Below are 27,320 nucleotides of genomic sequence, written 5' to 3' on the forward strand. Positions count from 1 at the left end.
CCAGCTCGTTCATCGCTTTTTACATAACTTTGTGAAAGAATGGGGCATGGCCTGAAATTTAGAGCTAGTCAATTAAAAAACTACAAATTTTCTCATAATTTTGTTGAGGGTGGGGCAAAATTTAATTGTGTAAAATGTTGTTTTCGTTGGATCCAGATGCTAATTTGTTAGCGACGGTAGTTACGCAACTTTATTAAAAGGTGGGGCATAGTCCAAGGAAAAAATGACTGGAAATGTGGAGTGGGTCACATAAAAACTACTAAACGGATTTATTGTAACTTTATTAAGAGGTAGACCAAGGAAAATGTGTGTAAAAGTTTGGTGTGGATCCAAATCATAATTTGTTAGCTAGTTAATACATTTTTATGTTACTTTGTGAAAGGGGTGGACGTTGTATGAGGATGAATTGCTTAACATTTGGAGCTAGTCACTCAAAAACTACTTGACCAATTGTAACTTTGTTGAGTGGTGGGACACATGGGTTAAATAAAAAGAAATGCGTGAAATTTGTTGTGTATTTAAATGATGATTTTTTTAGCTAGGTAATTTTGTTGAGGGGTGGGGCATAGGCTGAGGAAGAATCCCTTGAAATTTGGAGTAGGTCATACAAAAACTAAAAACTAACTTTCTCGTAACTTTATTCGGGTTTGGCTCATTTACCAATGACAAATTTGGTGTGGATCCATATCATAATTTGTTAGCGAGTTAATCGTTTTGTTTTTTTTACTTATCCTTGTAGACAGGTGGGGCATGGTCCAAGACTTCCTTTTAAAAATTTGCAGCTGATCCCTCAAAAAACTACTTGACCAATTTTAAGTGAGCTTTGGTCAATTCAAAAATGCGTAACATTTGGTGCAGATTCAAACAAGTTTCTTAGCTAGTTCTTCAATTTGTATCTAACTTTGTGTAAGGAGTGGGGGGTGGTCCAGAGATGAATTGCTTAAAAATGTTTAGTTAGTCACTGGAAAAGTACTTGAACAGTTTTAACTATTTTTATGGGTAAGGCGTATAGGTCAAATAAAAATCTGTAAAATTTGGTGTGGATCCAAATGATAATTTGTCAGTGAGTATATTGATTTTTACGCAATTTTATTGAGGGGCGGTGCATAGGCCAAAGAAGGATCACTTGAAATTTGAAGCAGGTCACACAAAAACTACCAAGACAATTTTCTCACAAACTTATTGAGGGTTGGGTCTTTGGCAAAAGAAAACATTTGAAAATTTAGTGTGGATCCATATCATATTTTTAGTTTGTTAAGACATTCTTATGCAACTTTGTTGAGGGGTGGGGTATGGTCCAAGGAGGAGTCACTTAAAATTGGAGCGGGTCACACAAAAAGTACTAAATTGATTAACTTTACGGTGCTAGCTAGCATCTTTTTGTTACAACAGTTCATATTTCAAAATGTTTGTGCTTTGATGTTCTGGGTCTCGGTGATAAGAATATAAAAGTACACGCGTCAGTGCCAATAAGTCTTAGGTGTTGATAGGGCTGGGTGATATATGGATGAAAAAGTATATCTCGATATATATTTGCTTAAACTCGATATTCGATATATATCTCGATGTATTTTTCGGTGAATGTGTACATATAAAGATATTCATTTTTGAGCGATATTCACTGAAATTGAACTGAATGTCAACTGTTCTGTAAACAGTCAGTGGCACTTTTATTAACCCAGTTAGTCAAGATGGGTTTAAGTGGTACAGAATTACATAACATAAATAAAAAAGAAAAATATTATTTTTACATAAAATAAATACATAGTTGTGAATCATATATATATATATTTTTTTATATATATATATATATATATACAGCGCTTTTTTCTAGTGACTCAAAGCGCTTTTACATAGTTAAAAATTGTGCAAATAATACAACATGTATCGAACTCAGATACAAAAAAACATTTGCAGGCAGGTACTATTTAATTCCCAGTCGACGATGTCGGTTCTGGGGTCCTACTAGAAGTGATCAGGGCAAAGTAAGTGACGTTACTTAATTGTGCGGTTATGATCTTCCTCACTTCGGCGTACATTTCGCTTGAATATTCTCTTTTCTCTTCTCCGACTCTCTCGTCGTCATTTGGGATGTGTGTTGTGATTTCCCTTCCTGGTTCGATGACCCGCCCTATCTTGCCTTTGATTGGCCTGTCCGTAATGTTTTGCCCTACTCTTAACCAATCGTGGCTCATCATAGTAAACCAACCAATCAATCATGGATTTTCTTATACGTAAACCAACCAATCATTGATCTTTCCCGCATATTTTGTCCCCTGCCCGTGGAGTTGCACTGGTCTAGTTCTCTTTCTCTTCTCCCTCTCTCTTCTTTTGTAGCATGTAGCTTAGCTCAGTGTTTTTCAAATTTTTTTGAGCCAAGGCACATTTTTTTCATTGGAAAAATCTCGAGGCACATCATTAGCAGAAAACATTAAAAAATTAAACTCAGCAGCCGATATTGACAGTAAAAAGTCATTCTCACACTTGTTGGATATAAATTCAAACCATAACAACCATGCATCAATATAGCTCGTCTCAAAGTAGGTGTACTGTCACGACCTGTCACATCTTGCCGTGACTTATTTTGAGTTTTTTGGGGTTTTCCTATGTTTAGTGTTTTCTATTTTGTTGTTGATTGTCATGTCATGTTCGGATGTACTTTGTGGACGCCGTCTGCTGCTCCACCTGCTGTAAGTCTTTGCTGTCGTCCAGCATTATGTTTTTGTTTACTTTGCAGCCAGTTCAGTTTTAGTTTCGTTTTGCATATCCATCGCTAAGCTTCAATTCCTTTTCTTAGCGGCACTCGCCTTTTGTTTATTTTTGGTTTAAGCATTAGATACCTTTTTAACTGCACGCTGCCTCCCGCTGTCGTCTGCATATTGGGATCACGAAAAACCATGTTCCCGACATCTACAAAGCAATTAGCTACTTGCTGCCACCTACTGAGTATTACACGGTTACTCTGCCGCGCTCTAGACAGCACATGCACTCAACAACGGCACATTATTTGCGGATTATAATTACTTGTTGGCAAAAAATATTTTTAACCCAATTAGGTGAAATGACATCATCTCCCACGGCACACCAGACAATATCTCACGGTACACTAGTGTGTCGCGGCACAGTGGTTGAAAAACACTGGCTTAGCTAACCGCTACATGGGTCTAAACATAGCTAAGCTACGGAAATCGCTATTTGTTTAAAAAGTGGCGAAGTTACTGCCAAGCTACTGGGAAATGTAGTTAAGCTACATAGCTTCGATTTTTAAGTTAATTGTTTTTATATTGAAAACCGTATTTTCTACCACTGCAGTTGTAAACCGGAATGGATTATCCAAAACTGTGCTCATTACAGGAAAACCGTAGTTTTATGCAGAAGTTTGCGTTTTACTTACTAGTTGGTCACTGGCACGCTGCTGGTGGTACAGTCAGACTCCATTTTTGCTTGTGTGTTGTTGTTGTGGGAAAGAACACAACAAATAAGCGGCGTTTGGTAATTTTAACGTAAAAAAAAAATTATATCGATATTACGATATCTTCTTAAATCATATCCATCCATCCATTTTCTACCGCTTATTCCCTTTGGGGTCGCGGGGGGCGCTGGAGCCTATCTCAGCTACAATCGGGCGGAAGGCAGGGTACAGCCTGGACAAGTCGCCACCTCATCGCAGGGCCAACACAGATAGCATATCTTGTTTAGATATATATCGATATATCTTACAAACTCCATATATCGCCCAGCCTTATATGTGTTGATCTCCTCAGGGGTTATCCTACTGGCCAGGTGTGTCGAAGTTGCACGGCAGGTTGTGCGTCCTGCGAGAAGAACGCCACCTACTGCCTGAGCTGCGAGGAACCTCTGCTGCTACACAATCACCAGTGTGTGGACCAGTGTCCTCCGGGTCTCACAGTCCGGCTCCACGAGTGCCATCATTGCCCCGCAGCCTGTGACGAGTGCAGCCCCCTCGGGGAGTGCACAGGTATGAAATCCAACGGTTTCTCTTCTTTTTCCACAATTTTTTTCCCCTCACTAAATGGTCTCCTCGCAGCCTGTGAGGAGTATCATTTCCTCCACGAAGGCCTGTGTATGGCCGAGTGCCCCGACAGCTTCTTCGGCGATGACGAGAGACGGGAGTGTTTGCGCTGCCATGCCGACTGTGATTTGTGTGACGGTCCCAACGATATCGACTGCGATGCTTGTGTCGACCCCGGGGCGATACTGTACAATGGAGCGTGTGTGCCTGTGTGTCCTTCTCATACCTTCATGGACGCCGTGACGGGAGAATGTAAAGGTAATGATCATGAAATCCATCATTCTGTGCGTACAATTTTCTCGAGTCGCTGATTGCCACTGTAAAATGTGTTATTATTACACTAAGTATGCACATATTTTCTCTGCAAATGTGTTTTTGAGTCAACCCTCCTGGGTAATCGGTACAATCCTCTCGATTTACAAATAACAATTGTTGTGTTTTTGTACTACCATCACTTATCGAGCGTGTTCAGCTCACAGGGCACTCACTGTAAATTGCACTGTTTAAAGAACGGTGTTCAACACACATTAATAAGATTAACTATTGAGCCAAATATAAGACACCTAGAAACAAGTTTGAAAAGATATCATCTTTTATTTGAGATCTAAAGATTTACACATGCAAACCAGCAGAAGGCCAAAGTGACTTTTCCCCAAGAAGTGCAGAGCTTTGCTTCCTGTCACTCACTCACACATAGGGACTGGTCCCTTTCCCGTTTGAACCAGTACCAGAGAATCGAGACCGGTACTCAAGGGTGCTGACTTTTTGTACTTTTGTGTGTGTTCATGTGTTAATAAATGTTCATTTGTTTGATAATGAAATCTCAAAAGTTTTAAATTGAACATTTAAAGGCCTACTGAAACCCACTACTACCGACCACGCAGTCTGATAGTTTATATATCAATGATGAAATCTTAACATTGCAACACATGCCAATACGGCCGGGTTAACTTATAAAGTGCAATTTTAAATTTCCCGCGAAACTTCCGGTTGAAAACGTCTATGTATGATGACGTGTGCGCGTGACGTCAATCGTTAAAACGGAAGTATTCGGACACCATTGTATTCAATACAAAAAGCTTTGTTTTCATCGCAAAATTCCACAGTATTCTGGACATCTGTGTTGGTGAATCTTTTGCAATTTGTTTAATGAACAATGAAGACTGCAAAGAAGAAAGCTGTAGGTGGGATCGGTGTATTAGCGGCTGGCTGCAGCTACACAACCAGGAGGACTTTGACTTGGATAGCAGACGCGCTATGCGACGCTAGCCGTCGACCGCATCGATGATCGGGTGAAGTCCTTCGTCGCTCCGTCGATTGCTGAAACGCAGGTGAGCACGGGTGTTGATGAGCAGATGAGGGCTGGCTGGCGTAGGTGGAGAGATAATGTTTTTAGCATAGCTCTGTGAGGTCCCGTAGCTAAGTTAGTTGGCGTCGTTAGCAACAGCATTGTTAAGCTTCGCCAGGCTGGAAAGCATTAACCCTGTAGATACAGGTCCATGGTTTAATAGTATTGTTGATTTTCTGTCTATCCTTCCAGTCAGGGGTTTATTTCTTTTGTTTCTATCTGCAGTTAAGCCCGATGCTATCACGTTAGCTCCGTAGCTTAAGTGCTTCGCCGATGTATTGTCGTGGAGATAAAAGTCACTGTGAATGTCCATTTCGCGTTCTCGACTCTCATTTTCAAGAGGATATAGTATCCGAGGTGGTTTAAAATACAAATCCGTGATCCACAATAGAAAAAGGAGAAAGTGTGGAATCTATTGAGCCCTTGTACCTAAGTTACGTTCAGAGCGAAAAAAGATACGTCCTGCACTGCACTGTAGTCCTTCACTCTCACGTTCCTCATCCACAAATCTTTCATCCTCGCTCAAATTAATGGGGTAATCGTCGCTTTCTCGGTCCGAATCGCTCTCGCTGCTGGTGTAAACAATGGGGAAATGTGAGGAGCCCTTCAACCTGCGACGTCACGCTACTTCCGGTACAGGCAAGGCTTTTTTTATCAGCGACCAAAAGTTGCGAAATTTATCGTCGATGTTCTCTACTAAATCCTTTCAGCAAAAATATGGCAATATCCTGAAATGATCAAGTATGACACATAGAATGGATCTGCTATCCCCGTTTAAATAAAAAAAAAATCATTTCAGTAGGCCTTTAATAATGAGCTGATAATGATAACTGTGCTGTCTAGTTGTTTTATCTTGATTTTTTTTTAAAATCTGAATCTCATTTGCAAGTATGCATTCATTTCAGTTTCCGTAGTCCGGAAGTCGTCTTTGCCAGTGAGATTTAGACTTAGACTTAGACTTCCTTTATTGTCATTCAAATTTGAACTTTACAGTACAGATAAGAACGACATTTTGTTGCATTAGCTCGTTGTAGTGCAGAATAAAAGAGCAATAAGGTGCACGTTTACGGATGTATGTTATATTGTCTTTATAGTCCAGCGAGTTAATCCGTTTTTGGGGAGAATTGAGGGGATTATTATGATGCGTTCAAGAGTTTTATGGCCTGAGGGATGCAGCTGTTACAGTTTGGGGACCCCTGATTTAAACTATTTTTCTATACTTTTATTGTAATATTTTCAGAATGTGTTTGTTCTATTTTTGGCCAAAGTAAGACAAAGAAAACAATCTGAAGTTGTCTTTATTTTTTTGTTTTAATGCCATGAATTTAATAGTTCGCCCCGCGTGTGCACAGATTTCCCTCCATGCGGCCCCTGAGCTAAAATGAGTTGGACACCCCTGATGTACAGTATTACAGTAACATATATGTATACATATACACTACCGTTCAAAAGTTTGGGGTCACATTGAAATGTCCTTATTTTTTAAGGAAAAGCACTGTACTTTTCAATGAAGATAACTTTAAACTAGTCTTAACTTTAAAGAAATACACTCTATACATTGCTAATGTGGTAAATGACTATTCTAGCTGCAAAGGTCTGGTTTTTGGTGCAATATCTACATAGGTGTATAGAGGCCCATTTCCAGCAACTATCACTCCAGTGTTCTAATGGTACAATGTGTTTGCTCATTGGCTCAGAAGGCTAATTGATGATTAGAAAACCCTTGTGCAATCATGTTCACACATCGGAAAACAGTTTAGCTCGTTACTACAAGCTACAAAACTGACCTTCCTTTGAGCAGATTGAGTTTCTGGAGCATCACATTTGTGGTTAAACGCTCAAAATGGCCAGAAAAAGAGAACTTTCATCTGAAACTAGACAGTCTATTCTTGTTCTTAGAAATGAAGGCTCAAACACAAAATTGTTTGGGTGACCCCAAACTTTTGAACGGTAGTGTATGTAACAGCTGCAGCAAAACAAAGGCAGCATAAAATAGAGAGTAGATCCAGCAGAAAATGGACATTATAAACAAAGAGAGGTAGCTAACATAGAAGGCGTCAGACAAATAAAAAATTAAAAACTTGAGACTTCCCGCGGGCCGAATTTTGGACACTGGTGGGCCGTAGTTTAGGGACCCCTGCTTTAGACACATGGAGTTTTGCTGAATTTTGAAGTGTTTAGGCTTTCATTTTAGGACATGGGCGAAGCATGCTGACCAAGTTTATCCTTTTCCAAAGAGCATCAAAAAGTCACAACTTTACCGTAGAGCAGGGGTCTCAAATTCAAAGATAAAAAAAAAAAACTTGGCAGCTCAGTCACCAGAATTTTACCATAACATTTACGGTGTGTTTTAGACCAAATGACTGTAAATTAAAAAACTGCGCCACTGTTGTTTTTGCGTTAAAATTCAGGTGACTGAGCTGCCAATTTTTTACCATGAAATCTACAACCCTTTTTTACAGCGCATTACTATAAATATATAAATATAATTCCGGCAACTGAGCTACTTTTTTTTTTACGCCACATCCCTGTAAATGGAAAAATGGTACCACAGAGAATTTTACGATTAAGATCTGGTGACTAAGCTGCCAAGTTTTTACAGTAAAATTTACTGACTTTTTTTTTTTTTACAGTGTAGCCCTGCGGAAATGTCATTAATGACTGTGTTGCTTGAAAGAGGTCAGTATGAAGATTCACTTTATTGCCATAAGTATTTGGCCACCTGCTTTGACTCACATATGAACTTGAAATGCCATCCCATTCCTAACCCATAGGGTTCAATATGATATCGGGTTCAGGTTAGGACTCTGTGCAGGCCAGTCAAGTTCATCCACACCAGACTCTGTCATCCATGTCTTTATGGACCTTGCTTTGTGCACTGGTGCACAGTCATGTTGGAAGAGGAAGGGGCCCGCTCCAGGAGTTGGGCTTGGCCCCTTAGTTCCAGTGAAAGGAACTTTGAATGCTCCAGGATACCAAAACATTTTGGACAATTCCATGCTCCCAACCGTGTGGGAACAGTTTGGAGCGGGCCCCTTCCTCTTCCAACATGACTGTGCACCAGTGCATAAAGCAATGTCCATAAAGACATGGATGACAGAGTCTGGTGTGGATGAACTTGACTGGCCTGACGCCGATAGAACACCTTTGGGATAAATTAGAACGGAGACTGAGAGCCAGGCCTTCGCGACCAACATCAGTGTGTGACCTCACCAACGCGCTTTTGGAAGAATGGTCCAAAATTCTTATAAATACACTCCGCAACCTTGTGGACAGCCTTCCCAGAAGAGTTAAAGCTGTAATAGCTGCAAAAGGTGGACCGACATCATAGTGAACCCTATGGGTTAGGAATGGGATGGCACTTCAAGTTCATATGTGAGTCAAAGCAGGTGGCCAAATACTTTTGGCAATATAGTGTATTTAAAATTTGGTAGCCATCCTTTGGCAGGCCAAACTAAATGACAACACAACAAAAGATGTAAGTGTCTATATTAGCTATAATGGCCTACTATCAAAATGACTGTGTGCCATAGGCTTTGTTGACAGAAATGTTGAAATGTAATATTTATTCTACACATTTTTACAACATTGGAAATCATTAGTAACATGGAGGCTTCTCAGAGGGGGACATAACTCCTGGAAATGACTGGCTTAGAAATGCCAAAGGTATACTAGGGACTGGACTTTCACAATATTATGTCAGACCCACTCGACATCCATTGCTTTCGGTCTCCCCTAAAGGGGAGGGGTTCCCCACATATGCGGTCCTCTCCAAGGTTTCTCATCCGAGGATGTCGTTGTGGCTTGTGCAGCCCTTTGAGACATTTGTGATTTAGGGCTATATAAATAAACATTGATTGATTGATTGATATAGATGTGTTTGTCCAAGTTAAAAGAAACGGCAGGCTGTCTTATTTTAATAGATTTATTACAATCTTTGCAAGCTGGGTAATGTCTGCTGTGGTCTGGAACAATATGGCACACAAATAACTATCAGAAATGCAGCCAATATTACATACAGATAATGTGTCATGAAACATGCAACTATTAAGAGGATTTAAAGGAAAATAAATTAGCTCAAATATACCTACAAACGAGGCATAATGATGCAATTTGTACATACAGCTAGCCTAAATAGCATGTTAGCATCGATTAGCTTACAGTAATGCAGTGACCAACTATGTCCGATTAGCACTCCAACAAGTCAGTAACATCAACAAAACTCACCTTTGTGCATTCGCGGACAGCATGAAAAGTTTGGTGGACACAATGAGAAAAAAAGGGGTGGCATAAAACACGTCTTAGAAAGTCGGAGAAAGTTGTATATGTAAACAAACTACGGTGAGTTCAAGGACCACCAAAATTAGTAGGACAAAATGGAATCTCTAATTCCCGAAGGATGTTTAATAGAAACAGTGGGATTTTTAACAATTAGGGAGGTTTGTGTTGTTTGTCCTCCTACAGAAATCATGTTAAAACAAAAAAACTAAAATTTTCTCTCAGAAAATGGATTGATGGATTAATACATTTTTGAAAAAGCTCCAGAGAGCCACTAGGGCGGCGCTCTAGAGCCGCGGGTTGCAGACGCCCGGTCTAGATACTTGTAATGGCAACTAACCTTCCTCTGCAGTTTACTCGGCAGGGCATAACGATGCTGACGTGTGATCTTCTCCAATCGAATGTTCCTGCGTCACACAACAATAACAACAACAGGCTGATGCCGATCCAAAGTATGAAAAAAATACAGGATCCTCTGATGAGTAATGACAAGAATAGCAAAAAAATGTTAAATGACGTTATCACAAACACATTATTAATGCAATGGGGGACAATCGGGCATGTTCAGACACAGTCCGGAAAACTGTTGCTGCATGATGCCCTGCTTGACCTACAAAACAACATAGTCCCTTTTACGGCAGTTACCGCTACTTTACGACACCCAACGTAAAAGTAGAGCAAACTAATTGAGCACAGATACATTAATATGAAATGAAAAATACAAAATACAAACAAAATACCAAATATACAGCCATTTAAGATATTACTGTATATCACTTCAAACAAACTATGATATGTAAACATACCAATCCTGTATCATTATGTCCAAAATGTCTCTCACAATAGTTAGCAAGATATAGGTACATTTTGGACATCTTCATATGAATATCATAACCTAATACATGGTACATTTCATGGTTTAATGCAGGGTTGTGCAAAGTGTAGCGTGAGAGCCATTTCGGCCTGCAGCTATTTTTCCTAATTCATAATTCATTATGAATGAGGTATATTAAATTATGTTATATTAAACATGCACCTGGGGAAAGGTTGATTGGCAACACTAAATTGGCCCTAGTGTGTGAATGTGAGTGTGAATGTTGTCTGTCTATCTGTGTTGGCCCTGCGATGGGCTCCAGCACCCCCGCGACCCTGAAAGGGACAAGCAGTAGAAAATGGATGGATGGAAGGACATACAGTAGAGGCCAAAAGTTAGAACACACCTTCTCATTCAATGCATTTTCTTTATTTTCATGACTTTTACATTGTAGATTGTCACTGAAGGCATCAAAACTATGTGGAGTTATGTACTTAACAAAAAAAAGGTGAAATAACCAAAAACATGTTTTATAGCCTAGTTTCTTCAAAATAGCCACCATTTGCTCTGATTGCTTTTTTGCACACTCTTGGCATTCTCTCGATGAGCTTCAAGAGGTAGTCACTTGAAAGGGTTTTCACTTCCCAGGTGTCATAGTTTTGATGCCTTCAGTGACAATCTACAATGTAAATAGTCATGAAAATAGAGAAAACGCATTGAAATGAGAAGGTGTGTCCAAACTTTTGGCCTGTACTGTGTATATATAACACAAACAACAATTTGCTTTGTTACCTAAAACACAAAAGCTAGGATAATGTTTTTTTTTAAATAGCTTAGCATATTCTAATGTACATTGAAATTGTTTTAGTATACAGTAGGGAAGGGATTCATATGGCCCTGTACCATGGCGGATCACTCGTGAGGGTGGTGTAATCATTTTGCAATGCAGTCTCCTGAAAATGATGGAAAGCGGCACCCTACACAGCAACTGACGCTGTGGTCAAAGTTGGAATCTACTGCCGTCTGGCGGCTGAAGTGGACAGTGCACCAATTCTTCACGTTTTATGTGTCAGGTAAACCGCGACGAATGGGGTCATACGAATCCCCCTGTACAAAATGTATCAAAGTGGCCCTCCACAATTTTTCATTTTCAGTAAAAGTTTGGACACCTCTGGTTTGATAGGTTCTAGCACTGCTGAGGAGGCTCGTTCTCACGAGGATATGCGAAAACCTTGGCAGATATCAGATAATAAATCATGTATTTTAGTAAGTTTTGGTCCTGAGGAGAAACTCCATTTCTAATTCAGGTCTCGAGCTGAAAAAGTTATGAAAGAAAAAAAAAAAACACTCAAAGTCGAAACCCAATTTACTTGTGTCTAATTTTTTATTCTACATTAAGAACTTTTCTCTCCGAGCGTGCTGAATATTTTTTTTTTTTTTGGGCTCAGACTAAAATAGCAACGCTCCTCAGACAGGCAGCTGTCAAACGCTGGAAACGGCACAGAGTTGCCTGGAGAAAGATACTCTTCTGGTTTTGTTGTTCCCGAAACAGGAGAAGAAACACGGCGAGGGCGGGGATTGTGGTTCTCCGCAGAAATCGTTGCAGGCGACACCAGCATCTTTTGTCACGCAGCAGTTGTCAGCGGCAGAACGTTTAAAAAACACTGCAACGTGCAGACACTACTTGTCAGGTTCAAACACTGATAACATCTATTAAACAAGACAAAGACGCAAGGAATCAAACAGAGACAGAATTCAATTGGGCTCAATGAGGACAAACGCGTACACCTGTACCCTTGCACAGTGTCACCACGCTCTGGGGAAAGATTGTACGCCTCCTCTTTTATTTGGACTTTCCCTGATTACATGGCAACAGCTGTTTCTAAGGGAGGGGGGTCGTAAACAGCCATCGCCTTTGATTACAAACAGTTCAAAGAAAAGGTCGTAAAACAGTTCAAAGAAAAGGTCCCTGGAGGGGAGTCAGGTCCTGCTTCCTCTCCGCTTTGTAGCTCTCGGGTCAAGACAAAATCTTTCTGTGGAATACAATACATCAAAGAAACAGAACACCTTCAAGTTGCTTCCCATCCTACTCAGTGGAGTTTTACAAGCCTTCTGCTTGGTAGGATCAAAGACAGCTTTTGTCCTCTCGCAGGGCGAGCTGAACTCAATGTAACACAAAGTTTTGTGATAACTTAGATACAATTATTCTGACACTACTACTTCAGTTGGAGATACTGTATATACACACACTACAATGTCATTCATTTTTAGACTGTGACGCCTCCTGCCTTACCTGTGAGGGCCCCTTGGCCGCCTCCTGCTCCAGCTGCAGAGAAGACCACCGGCTGCTGGAGGAGGAGGAGGAAGAGGGCAAAGGCCGCTGCGTGCTGTTGGCCGACGAGTGTTCGCCGCATCAGTATCCCGACACGCACGGAGGATGCCTTCCTTGTCACAAATACTGCCAGCGCTGCTCGGGTCCTGAGAAGAGCCACTGCTTGAGCTGCAAGCTGAGACATCTCCTACTCAGTGAGTCTCATCTTTCAAATTCATGTAAGAGAGTAAAACTTCATGTATCTACGGCTTTTTAACAGGGAAAAACGCATTACTGACCGCAATATATTACAAATCTTTCTTGCAGTGGCTAACAATCTGAAAAAAATTATAGATACCTGTGTGTATTTTGTAGTTGCCGCGGTATAATCCAGGTATTGGTGCCCTGCTTTTATTCTGAAGCTTACTTTTGCACTGAACAGGAAGTCACTGTGTGTTAGTTACAACCATAACACGTAATAAACGGACCAGTTTTTCATAGAAAAAGCCTCATGGGGTCACAAAGTTTGTGTCGACGTCGACTTAAGTGGGCACTTAAGTCGACGTCGACACAAACTTTTGTAATAATAAGACACTGTACTAATTGAAATATTTTTTGTGGTGGCTAACGAGCTAAAAAATATATATATAAATACATTTGTGCTATTTTTAATTGCTGTGTTATAATCCAGGTATTACGTGGTGCTTTTATTTTGGCGCTTACTTTGCACTGAACAGGAAGTCACTGTGTATACGTTTTAATGCTGTGCAGTAGTTGTGTTTTGCTGTTAGTTAACAATACCATAACACGTAATAAACAAACCAGTTTTTCAAAGAAAAAGCCCCATAAGGTCACAAAGTTTGTGTCAACGTCAACTTAAGTGGGCATTTTTAATAATAAAACCCTTGCGATATTTAAAAAAAAAAAAAAATGTGGTGGCTAACAATTAAAAAATATATACATATAAATAGATGTGTGTATTTTTTAGTTGCTGTGGTATAATCCAGATATTAATGCTGTGCTTTTATTTTGACGCTTACTTTGCACTGAACAGGAAGTCATTGTGTGTATGTTTTAATGCTGTGCAGTAGTTGTGTTGCGGTTAGTTGACAATACTATCGTATTTTTTTTATACACGTAATAAACGGACCAGTGTTTCATAGAAAAAGCCCCATGGGGTCACACAGTTTGTGTCGACGTTGACTTAAGTGGGCATTTTTAATAGTAAAACCCTGCAACACTTAAAATATTTATTGTGATGGCTAACAACCTAAAAAAATATGTATAGATACATGTGGTTTTTTTAGTTGCTGTGTTACAATCCAGGTATTACGTTGTGCTTTTATTTTGACGCTTACTTTGCACTGAACAGGAAGTCACTGTGTCTACGTTTTAATGCTGTGCAGTAGTTATGTTGCCGTTAGTTAAAGGCCTACTGAAATGACATTGTTTTATTCAAACGGGGATAGCAGATCCATTCTATGTGTCATACTTGATCATTTCGCGATATTGCCATATTTTTGCTGAAAGGATTTAGTAGAGAACAACGACGATAAAGTTCGCAACTTTTGGTCTCTGATTAAAAAAAAGCCTTGCCCCCACCGGAAGTAGCGTGACATAGTCAGTTGTTCGCCTCCTCATATTTTCCTATTGTTTTCAACGCAGCTAGAGCGATACGGACCAAGAAAGCGACGATTACCCCAATAATTTGAGCGAAGATGAAAGATTCGTGGATGAGGAATGTTAGAGTGACGGACTAGAATGCAGTGCAAGACATATCTTTTTTTCGCTCTGACCGTAGCTTAGGTACAAGCTGGCTCATTGGATTCCACACTCCCTCCTTTTTCTATTGTGGATCACGGATTTGTATTTTAAACCACCTCAGATACTATATCCTCTTGAAAATGAGAGTCGAGAACGCGAAATGGACATTCACAGTGACTTCTATCTTCACGACAATACATCGGCGAAGCTCTTTAGCTACTGAGCTAACGTGATAGCATTTGGCTCAAATGCAGATGGAAACAAAATAAATAAATCCCTGACTGGAAGGATAGACAGAAGATCAACAATACTATTAAACCATGGACCTGTAGCTACACGGTTAATAATTCTCAGCCTGGCAAAGCTTAACAACGCTGTTGCTAATTACGCTGAAGCTAACTTAGCAACTTAGAAACCGGACCTCACTGAGCTATGATAAAAACATTAGCGCTCCACCTACGCCAGCCAGCCCTCATCTGCTCATCAACACTCGTGCTCACCTGCGTTCCAGCGATCGACGGCGCGACGAAGGACTTCACCCGATCACAGATGCGGTTGGCGGCTAGCTTCGGCTAGCCGCCGATAGCGCGTCTGCTATCCAAGTAAGTCCTCCTTGTTGTGTTGCTACAGCCAGCCGCTAATACACCGATCCCACCTACAACTTTCTTCTTTGCAGTCTCCATTGTTCATTAAACAAATTGCAAAAGATTCACCAACACAGATGTCCAGAATACTGTGGAATTATGAAATGAAAACAGAGCTTTTTGTATTGGCTTCAATGGGCTACCGATACTCCTGTTTCACTGGCTACGTCACGCGCATACGTCATCATATATAGGCGTTTTCAACCGGAAGTTTAGCGGGAAATTTAAAATTGCACTTTATAAGTTAACCCGGCCGTATTGGCATGTGTTGCAATGTTAAGATTTCATCATTGATATATAAACTATCTGACTGCGTGGTCGGTAGTAGTGGCTCTCAGTAGGCCTTTAACAATACCATAACACGTAATAAACGGACCAGTTTTTCATAGAAAAAGCCCCATGGGGTCACAAAGTTTGTGTCAACGTCGACACAAACTTTTTTAATAATAAGACCCTGTAATATTTTCAAATATTTCTTGTGGTGGCTAACGAGCTAAACAAATATATATATAAATACATGTGTGCTTTTTTTAGTTGCTGTGTTATAAACCAGGTATTACAGGGTGCATTTATTTTGACGCTTACTTTGCACTGAACAGGAAGTCACTGTGTGTACGTTTAAATGCTGTGCAGTAGTTGTGTTTTGCTGTTAGTTAACAATACCATAACACATAATAAACGGACCAGTCTTTCAAAGAAAAAGCCCCATAAGGTCACGAAGTTTGTGTCAACGTCGACTTAAGTGGGCATTTTTAATAATAAAACCCTTGTGATATTTAAGAAAAAATTATGTGGTGGCTAAAAATCTAAAAAGAGATATATAAATAGATGTGTGTATTTTTTATTTGCTGTGGTATAATCCAGATATTAATGCCGTGTTTTTATTTTGACGCTTACTTTGCACTGAACAGGAAGTCACTGTGTGTATGTTTTAATGCTGTGCAGTAGTTGTGTTGCTGTTGGTCAACAATATTACTATACTACACATGACATAAACAGACCAACTTTTATGTCACTGTCGACATTTTCTTAATAATAAAACACAAAAAATAATTTGGGTCCTTGACCAAAAGATACATTCTTGATGTGAGAAACATTTTCAAATGGACAGTCCTACAGAAAGTAAACTTTAGAGTACTACAAGTAGAGTATTGTCATGGGCTAGGGCTGCATGAGTGCTGCCAGCATTTAGGATAGCTGTGGTTCTTTGAGGGAAAACGTGAATTTTCCACATTTCCTATGACATTCTGAAGCAGAGCATTAGCCCCTCCCTCTTTTTCTCCTTGAGGTTCATGAACTGCATCAAATCTGTGGATCATGGATCTTTGTTTACTTATTATTATTTAATGTAGAGTATTATATTCCAAGAATGAACACAAGGGTCAATAAAGCGTGTTCCATTGTAGTTTACACATCACTTGAAATTAGAGATGTCCGATAATGGCTTTTTTGCCGATATCCGATATTCCGATATTGTCTAACTCTTAATTACGGATTCCGATATCAACCGATACCGATATATACAGTCGTGGAATTAACACATTATTATGCCTAATTTTGTTGTGATGCTCCGTTGGATGCATTAATCAATGTAACAAGGTTTTCCAAAATAAATCAACTCAAGTTATGGAAAAAAATGCCAACACAACACTGCCATATTTATTATTGAAATCACAAAGTGCATTATTTTTTTTAACATGCCTCAAAACAGCAGCTTGGAATTTGTGACATGCTCTCCCTGAGAGAGCATGAGGAGGTTGAGGTGGGCGGGGTTGAGGTGGGAGGGTAGGGGGTAGCGGGGGGTGTATATTGTAGCGCCCCGGAAGAGTTAGTGCTGCAAGGGGTTCTGGGTATTTGTTCTGTTGTGTTTATGTTGTGTTACGGTGCGGATGTTCTCCCAAAATGTGTTTGTCACTCTTGTTTGGTGAGGGTTCACAGCGTGGCGCATATTTGTAACAGTGTTAAAGTTGTTTATACGGCTACCCTCAGTGTGACCTGTATGGCTGTTGACCAAGTATGCTTTGCATTCACTTGTGTGTGTGAAAAGCCGTAGATATTATGTGATTTGGCCGGCACGCAAAGGCAGTGCCTTTAAGGTTTATTGGCGCTCTGTACTTCTCCCTACGTCCGTGTACACAGCGGCGTTTGAAAAAGTCAAAAATTTTACTTTTTGAAACCGATACCGATAATTTCCGATATTACATTTTAAAGCATTTATCGGCCGATAACATCGGCAGCCCGATATTATCAGACATCTCTACTTGAAATGGAAGTCAAGCGTACAACACAAACTAAATGTTAAGCTAGTTAGCTTAATTCACATTAATGCTGTCCAAAATATGGCACAGAGGAAATTTGTAGTCCACAACTTGTTGTTGTTTTTTTCTTTCGTACTGGCCACCACATCATTTTAAAGATGGTTCTGTCAGTAGGACATTTTAACACCTTTTTCGTTATCGTTTAAATGCTAATAATGATCAATTGATGACAACTTGAGAACATAAAAATGGGCATTAAGTGTCACTCCAGCAAGTATATCATGAAAAAACTAACAGTAGCACACAAAGTGTACTTTTACGACATTGCTAAATCACCATGCTAGCAGTTAGCTGTTAGCTAGCTTGTTTACAAAGTTCGACCCAGGGGCTATTTGCTTGTTTTTATTCACCCAACAAATAATAAATATATTGGTAGTGGCAAAGTAAAACATTTTACACTCAATAATTAGCTTGTCCTGCTAAACAGTCCGATTAAAACTCTTTGTCAAGCTAAAGTTGTAGCTAGCAAGAAAATGGCATAAAGTTTATCAATAAACGGTGATAAAATGTTTACGTATTTTGTGGTCGTCTATATACCGTGTGTACCGTTATATTGTAATGTGCGTCCGAGGGTCCATTGTGCCATCAAACGTTGGTAGACATAAAAAGACGTCTTATATTTGATATGGTGCTTTTTAGTGGTCATTTTATGTAAATGCAACAAAACATGCCAAAAACAATTTTGACAAACAACATATTTTTACAGTTGTAAAGTGCTAACTATTTCCATGTGTACATCAACACACTGTGCGTGTGTTTGTGGGGACAGATGGCACCTGCGTGGATCAATGCCCGCCAGATCACTACGCCGACGAGGTGCGTCAGAAATGTGAAGCGTGCCACCCGACATGTCAGTCCTGCGTGGGAAAACACCGTCACGAGTGTCTGACCTGCAAGGACCGCCTGTTTCGAGACGGCAAAGAGTGCGTGGAGACGTGTCGCCACAGGTAACCCCCTCACACCCACCTTTTAACGTCAAACTCAATGTTGTTACTGAAGTAAAGCCCGTATTTCTATACACTATTCATTTATTGTACAGTAGGAAGGGGATACATACGGCCTCATTTGTAACGGTTTACCTGACACATGAAACGTGACAAATTGGGGGGTTAGACTATCCACTTTAGCCGCTAGATGGCAGTAGAGTGTTGAATATCATTAATTGTGTTCAATGGCAATTCCAACTTTGACCACAGCGTCAGTTGCTATGTAGAGTGGCACTTTCCATTATTTTCAGCAGACTTCATGGCAAAATGTTTAACCAACCCCCCCCCGTCCTCTCACGGGAGATCCACCCAGAATTGGTTCCATATAAATCCCTTCCCTACTGTACATACTCCAAATCTTTTTGTTATATGTATCCCATGGTCATGACTAGAGATGTCCGATAATATCGGACTGCCGATAATATCGGCCGATAAATGCTTTAAAATGTGATATCGGAAATTATCGGTATCGGTTTCAAAAAGTAAAATGTATGACTTTTTAAAACGTCACTGTACGGAGTGGTACACGGACGTAGGGAGAAGTACAGAGCGGCAATAAACCTTAAAGGCACTGCCTTTGCGTGCCGGCCCAGTCACATAATATCTGCGGCTTTTCACACACACAAGTGAATGCAATGGTCACACTGAGGGTAGCCGTATAAACAACTTTAACACTGTTACAAATGTGCGCCACACTGTGAACCCACACCAAACAAGAGTGACAAACACATTTCAGGAGAACATCCGCACCGTAACACAACATAAATACAACAGAACAAATACCCAGAACCCCTTGCAGCACTAACTCTTCCGGGATGCTACAATATACACCCCCGCTTCCCCCTATCAAACCCCCCCCCCCAACCCCGCCCACCTCAACCTCCTCATGCTCTCTCAGGGAGAGCATGTCCCAAATTCCAAGCTGCTGTTTTGAGGCATGTTAAAAAAAAATAATGCACTTTGTGACTTCAATAATAAATATGGCAGTGCCATGTTGGCATTTTTTTCCATAACTTGAGTTGATTTATTTCGGAAAAGCTTGTTACATTGTTTAATGCATCCAGCGGGGCATCACAACAAAATTAGACATAATAATGTGTTAATTCCACGACTGTATATATCGGTATCGGTTGATATCGGAATCGGTAATTAAGAGTTGGACTATATCGGAATATCGGATATCGGCAAAAAAGCCATTATCGGACATCTCTAGTCATGACATTATCACATACTGTATTTTTACAATGAACTCTGGTGCGTTTGCTAGGCTAGTGCGGTCTATTTAGCCACATACCAGCAAATATTTAAGCTCTTTTTAAAGAATATTAAAAAAATCATGACGATAGACACACATCCTGCATGGTTTATTTGAACATGGGCTGTACGGTAATTAGCGCCTCACTGCAAAGAGACCTTTGTGTGCCAGTAAAATGCTAATTGATGTGGATTTTAAATTGGCGCACGCAGATTGAGAAAGTTAAATTAATGTGCCGTTAAATTGACACCCGATTAAATATGCGAGTGGCAAATCGGTAGTTTGATCCTTTGAAGGCTATGGCAACTTCAATGAACAAAAAAAAACATTTGGGGAGAACGATTATGACGTTATTGTCTTCCCCTACAGTTAGATAATAGCACTTAAAAACAGTAAATAATTGGTGCCACTACCTCTTCACAAAGGAATATGTTTTATTGACACTTTTCAGCAGGCTCTTATATCATGAAATAATTAAATACATTCAATTAAAATAGTAATTAATTGGTTGAAATTTAAAAACAAATAAATATATGATATACTGTATATACAGTACAAGCCAAATGTTTGAACATACCTTCTCATTCAATGCGTCTTCTTTATTTTCATGACTATTTACATTGTAGATTGTCACTGAAGGCATCACAACTATGAATGAACACATGTGGAGTTATGTACTTAACAAAAAAAGGTGAAATAAATAAAAAACATGTTTTATATTCTATCCATCCATCCATCCATTTTCTACCGCTTTTTCCCTTCTAGTTTCTTCAAAATAGCCACCCTTTGCTCTGATTACTGCTTTGCACACTCTTGGCATTCTCTCGATGAGCTTCAAGCGCACCTGTGAAGTGAAAACCATTTCAGGTGACTACCTCTTGAAGCTCATCGAGAGAATGCCAAGAGTGTGCGAAAAAGTAATCAGAGCAAAGGGTGGCTATTTTGAAGAAACTAGAATATGAAACATGTTTTCAGTTATTTCACCTTTTTTTGTTAAGTACATAACTCCACATGTGCTCATCCATAGTTTTGATGCCTTCAGTGACAATCTACAATGTAAATAGTCATGAAAACAAAGAAAACACATTGAATGAAACTTTTGGCCTGTACTGTATATATCGGCTTACAGTGTAGTTCCACTACCTTGAGGACATGTTATTGATGCATTATATTGATTTCACTTTTCAGTAGGCTGCATTTGCATGAAATAGTTCAATAAATTCAATTAATATAGAAAAATTGTTTTCAAAAAAAATATAGCTGAAATTGCAGTGCCATTACCTCTTGATAGGTGAATTTTTTTTTTGATCGAAATTACATTCCATGTTTTATTTTCACTAGAGATGTCCGATAAAGGCTTTTTTGTCGATATCCGATATTCCGATATTGTCCAACTTTTAATTACCGATTCCGATATCAACCGATACCGATATATACAGTCGTGGAATTAACACATTATTATGCCTAATTTTGTTGTGATGCCCCGCTGGATGCATTAAAATAAATCAACTCAAGTTATGGAAAAAAAATGCCAAAATGGCACTGCCATATTTATCATTGAAGTCACAAAGTGCATTATTTTTTTTAACATGCCTCAAAACAGCAGCTTGGAATTTGGGACATGCTCTCCCTGAGAGAGCATGAGGGGGTTGAGGTGGGCGGGGTTGGGAGGGTATGGGTAGGGCGTAGCGGGGGGTGTTTATTGTAGCATCCCGGAAGAGTTAGTGCTGCAAGGGGTTCTGCGTATTTGTTCTGTTGTGTTTATGTTGTGTTACGGTAAGATGAACAGCAAGGTAGCGCCAACTGTCACCAACGGCGAACAATGGAGCAACAACACAACCAGGGAGACACCAGAATATAAAGGAGTGAATAGGGGCAGAAAAAGGTGAGGACGCTAATCAGCAAACATAATGCAGGTGCAGCTAAAGCAAACGAGCATTGAAAAGATAACAGGCCACTAAACTAAGGAGAATAAAGTTAAGTTTAAGTCCCAACGATAGTCACACACACACTAGGTGCGGTGAAATTATCCTCTGCATTTGACACATCCCCATGATCACCCCCTGGGAGGTGAGGGGAGCAGTGAGCAGCAGCGGTGGCCGCGCTCGGGAATCATTTTGGTGATTTAATTCCCAATTCCAACTTTTGATGCTGAGTGCCAAGCAGGGAGGCAATGAGTCCCATTTTTATAGTCTTTGGTATGACTCGGTCTCAGGGCGGACACTCGAACCACAAGGCCACTGAGCAGGTAGAATAATACTCAACACAAATCTAACCTGGTGTGACAAATCATAACAGTGCCCCTCTACTCCAGGGTGCAGCCTCTGGTCTTCAGGCTTGCACGGGTCCCTCGGTGAACTTGACTGTGTTGACACTTCTAAAAACATTTGAAGACTTGTCTTTTTAGTAAAGCTTTAGTTCATGAACATTTTAACTGTCATTTTTAATCCACTTTTTATCACTTTTTATGTTCCCCCTGTTGTTTTGATGGAATCATCGTTTTTAATTAATCTATGTTTTCTATGGCGCTTTGTGGTTTTAGCTGTGAAAAGTGCTTTATAAATAAAATGCACCGACTTAACAATAGGTGACATTTTTATTGATTGATATTATATTCCATATGTTTTATTTTCACTTTTCAGCAACATCATGAAATAATTCAATAAATGCAATTAAAATATTAATTGGTTAAATTTGGACAAAAACAATATACTGACATTAGACTTAGACTTAGACTTAGACAAACTTTATTGATCCACAAGGGAGATTGTTCCACACAGTAGCTCAGTTTCAAAGGATGGAAAGGATAATGCAGGTATTAAGTAGACTAAAAATATACCATTGTAGCAATACAAAATATAACATATATGTAATATTTACATATTATATACAGTTATTATATACATTATATAATATATACTGATATATTTATTATATTATATTATATTATATTATATTATATTATATTATATTATATTATATTATATTATACTGTATTATAACAAATCCCAATTACCATGTAAAATATGGGAGTATATGTAACAGCTGCAGCAAAAAAAAGAGAGAAAAAAAAAAAGAGAGGGCAGCATATAATAGAGAGTAGATCCAGCAGAAAATCTACATTATAAACAAAGAGAGGTAGCTAACATATAAGCGGTCAGGTAATAGAAAGATATCATCTATTGCTGTATGGTGAGTGATTATACTGCTGGACATTGCGGTGTCATGACCCCTTGATGGGTGATATTTTTATTAGAGATAATATCGGCAGGCCGATATTATCGGCTGATAAATGCTTTAAGATTAAGTACCAATGATTGTCACACACACACTAGATGTGGTGAAATTTGTCCTCTGCATTTGACCCATCCCCTTGGGGAGCAGTGGGGAGCAGTGGGCAGCAGCGGCGCCGCGCCCGGGAATCATTTTGGTGATTTAAACCCCAACTCCAACTCTTGATGCTGAGTGCCAAGCAGGGAGGTAATGGGTCCCATTTTTATAGTCTTTGCTATGACTCGGCTGGGATTTGAACTCCAACCTACCGAAAGTGTAATATCGGAAATTATCGGTATCGGTTTCAACCTCCCGATTTTCCCGGGAGGCTCCCGAATTTCAGTGCCCCTCCCGAATATCTCTCGGGACAACCATTCTCCGAATTTCCACCTGGACAACATTATTGGGGGCGTGCCTTAAAGGAACTGCCTCTGGCGTCCTCTACAACCTGTCATCACGTCCGCTTTTCCTCCATACAAACAGCGTGCCGGTAAAGTGAATCCATGCATACTTGATCAACAGCCATACAGGTCACACTGAGGGTAGCCGTTTAAACAACTTTAACACTGTTACAAATATGGGCCACACTGTGAACCCACACCAAACAAGAATGACAAACACATTCCGGGAGAACATCCGCACCGTAACACAACATAAACACAACAGAACAAATACCCAGAACCCCTTGCAGCACTAACTCTTGCGGGACGCTACAATATACACCCCCGCTACCACCAAACCCTGCACCCCCCAACCCCGCCCTCCTCATTCATGGTAAAGTTACATTGTTTAATGCATCCAGCGGGGCGTCACAACAAAATTAGGCATAATAATGTGTTAATTCCACGACTGTATACATTGGTATAAGTTGATATCAGAATCGGTAATTAAGAGTTGGACAATATCGGAATATCGGATATCGGCAAAAAAGCCATTATCGGACATCTCTAATTTTTATTGATTGATATTATAGCTAAAATAATAATTGATTAAGTTAAAATGTGGGGGGGTGGGATGACTTACATAGATTGCAACACCACTATCTCTTGATAGAGGACATTTTTTTGATTCATAATATATTTTATAGGTTTTATTTGTAGTTTTCAGTTGGCTGCATGATCATGAAATCAATGTTTAATAAAAAGAAATCAAAATGGCCTTGGAGGGTTAAAAAGGTCTTATGTACTATGTGTAAATCACTCATTGGTCATTAAACAAATAACTAGTAAACCACTTCAGTACAATTACTAAATAGACTATATTTCAAAATTGAATATTCCATTTCCCATTTTAAAGAATTAATTTAGAATTGATTTATCTATTAAATATTTCATTAGTTTGTAGTTTAACCACTACACCAGGGGTGTCCTATGGCTGCCCTTTTTTTATTAATTTTATGTATTTTTTCCATATCAGTGAAATTATTTTTGTAAATTTTACAGTAATTTTTTTTATTTTGAGTATATAAATGGAAATGAAAAAGAGTACCAATTTTTTTTTAACAGTTAAAATATTTTTTACAGTGTACACTTTCATGGAAAACTCTCTCTAAAATCATGAGTCAAGCCAATATTTAAGTACTTATTTTGATTTTAACAAAAAAAAAAATTCAGAGTGTACAACAATGTCATATTTGTTGCAATATTTGTTATATATTTTATTCCGTCAAAACGGAAAGTTGAATACATCTAGTAAGAAAAGACGCATATTAATTCCTTGTGTTTATTAACACCTGTGCTCGACACTTTCTTCCTGGCAGTCACTATGGCAACGCGGCCTCCAGGACATGCGAGCCTTGCCACCCAAGTTGCGTGGAGTGTTCAGGGGGCGGAGCCGGCGGCTGCCTGAGCTGTGCCCCGGGTCTGGTCTACTTGCGGGGAGAAGGCCGTTGCCTTGCCGTGTGTCCTGAGGGGTTCTACAGCCACGCCGAGAACTCATCCTGCGAGCGTTGTCATGCCGGCTGTGCATCGTGCTCAGGTGCAGGGAATTTAACACCGTGCTCTAATTAGTTAGTAGTTTAAAAATTAAACATGTATAACAAATATACAAATGCTAGCAACATGCATTACCTAGCACACACAAAAACATCTGTCATTATTTATGTTAATAATACATTTCGAAACTAACTGTTACGAATTACCTTAAAGAATTATTAAAGCATATAATCTGTTAATAACTTTTTACATTCATGTATAGCATTTTAATAATAGTGGCGGTACTATCCGACAGGCACTGTTATTTCTCTTGTCAAGTGTTTCCAACTTAATTAAAAACCAATAATAAAATAAATACCCTTAATGTAAACCGCTACTTTCGGGACTCTTATGACATCATGCTGAAAAATGTAAATATTTTCTCAAAAATAGCTTTTTTGTGACAAAAAATCCCACATGTGAATAGAAATATTTCTATAAAAATATATAAGTATATTAAAAAAATATATATAACAATATATATATATATATATATATATATATATATATATATATATATATATATATATATATATATATATATATATATATATATGTTTTGTACATATATACACACATATACAGTACATATTTATACATATACACACATATATATATATATATATATATATATATATATATATATATATATATATATATATATATATATATATATATATATATATATATACACATACACACACACACACATACGTATATGAATGTATATATGCATATATAAAATACTTCATGCAATAGCAATAGACTACTAAAATTTTAAACCAAGCAAACAATAAATATACAAACTATAAGTAATATCCATCCATCCATCTTCTTCCGCTTATCCGAGGTCGGGTCGCGGGGGCAGCAGCCTAAGCAGCCCAGACTTCCCTCTCCCCAGCCACTTCGTCCAGCTCCTCCCAGGGGATCCCGAGGCATTTCCAGGCCAGCCGGGAGACATAGTCTTCCCAACGTGTCCTGGGTCTTCTCCGTGGCCTCCTACCGGTCGGACGTGCCCTAAACACCTCCCTAGGGAGGCGTTCGGGTGGCATCCTGACCAGATGCCCGAACCACCTCATCTGGCTCCTCTCAATGTGGAGGAGCAGTGGCTTTACTTTGAGCTCCTCCCGGATGGCAGAGCTTCTCACCCTATCTCTAAGGGAGAGCCCTGCCACCCTGCGGAAACTCATTTCGGCCGCTTGTACCCATGATTTTGTCCTTTCGGACATTACTATACTCACTATAGGTGAGTATAGTAATGTAGATCGACCAGTAAATTGAGAGCTTTGCCTTCCGGCTCAGTTCCTTCTTCACCACAACGGATCGATACAGCGTCCGCATTACTGAAGACGCCGCACCGATCCGCCTGTCGATCTCACGATCCACTCTTCCACCACTCGTGAACAAGACTCCGAGGTACTCGAACTCCTCCACTTGGGGCAGGGTCTCCTCCCCAACCCGGAGATGGCACTCCACCCGTTTCCGGGCGAGAACAATGGACTCGGACTTGGAGGTGCTGATTCTCATCCCAGTCGCTTCACACTCGGCTGTGAACCGATCCAGTGAGAGCTGAAGATCCTGGCCAGATGAAGCCATCAGGACCACATCATTTGCAAAAAGCAGAGACCTAATCGTGCAGCCACCAAACCAGATCCCCTCAACGCCCTGACTGCGCCTAGAAATTCTGTCTTATGTAGAAATTCTATAAGTAATATATGTATATGTAATATATGTAAAAATATAAAAACCGGCATCTGACTGGAAGCTTGCAAGTGCTTTGAGGCGATGAAAACACACACACACAAAAAAGGAATAAATATAAATAAATGTTAACACCATTCCTGCATCTTCAAATTATTGAGTGTGGAAAAAGATTATTTCTGATATTTCAAAACAAACATATATATAAATACAATTTAAATGTATTTTAAAAAAATACAATTACATTGGAAAAATATAATAATTCATGTGTACTAATTATTTAAGTGATGAGCGCAATATCAGCTAGCACACAGTAAGACTTGTTGACACGCTTTAAAATATGTCTGAAAAGTTCCCATTAAGGGTAAAGGATTACAGATTAATTTTACATTGACATGTTTGTGTCCCTGCAGGGAAGAGCGCGCACTCCTGTGACTCCTGTCGACCAGGTTACCTCCTGTCAGGCGGGACGTGTGTGTCAGTGTGCCACACAGGAACGTTCCCACTAATGAAGGTACTATCAGCTATAACCAACGGCTTTCCTCAAATTCTGTAGTCCCTCCACTTTAGTTGACGCCATGCCTTAAATAATCAGTAAGTGCAATACTTGCTCCTATACTTT

General features: G+C 39.5%; 1 protein-coding gene across 1 annotated transcript in view; it reads left to right on the plus strand.

Annotated features, from left to right (window-relative positions):
- pcsk5a (proprotein convertase subtilisin/kexin type 5a) overlaps window positions 1-27,320 on the plus strand; it is a 124,743-nt gene that overhangs the window by 79,497 nt on the left and 17,926 nt on the right. The window contains exons 30-35 of the mRNA XM_062031209.1: window positions 3,765-3,979; window positions 4,049-4,291; window positions 12,745-12,999; window positions 18,280-18,457; window positions 24,784-25,001; window positions 27,112-27,212. Coding sequence (XP_061887193.1) covers window positions 3,765-3,979; window positions 4,049-4,291; window positions 12,745-12,999; window positions 18,280-18,457; window positions 24,784-25,001; window positions 27,112-27,212 — 1,210 coding nt within the window. The remainder of the gene's footprint in view (window positions 1-3,764; window positions 3,980-4,048; window positions 4,292-12,744; window positions 13,000-18,279; window positions 18,458-24,783; window positions 25,002-27,111; window positions 27,213-27,320) is intronic.

This window comes from Entelurus aequoreus, linkage group LG21 (assembly GCF_033978785.1).
Source record: "Entelurus aequoreus isolate RoL-2023_Sb linkage group LG21, RoL_Eaeq_v1.1, whole genome shotgun sequence".
NCBI lineage: Eukaryota > Metazoa > Chordata > Actinopteri > Syngnathiformes > Syngnathidae > Entelurus > Entelurus aequoreus.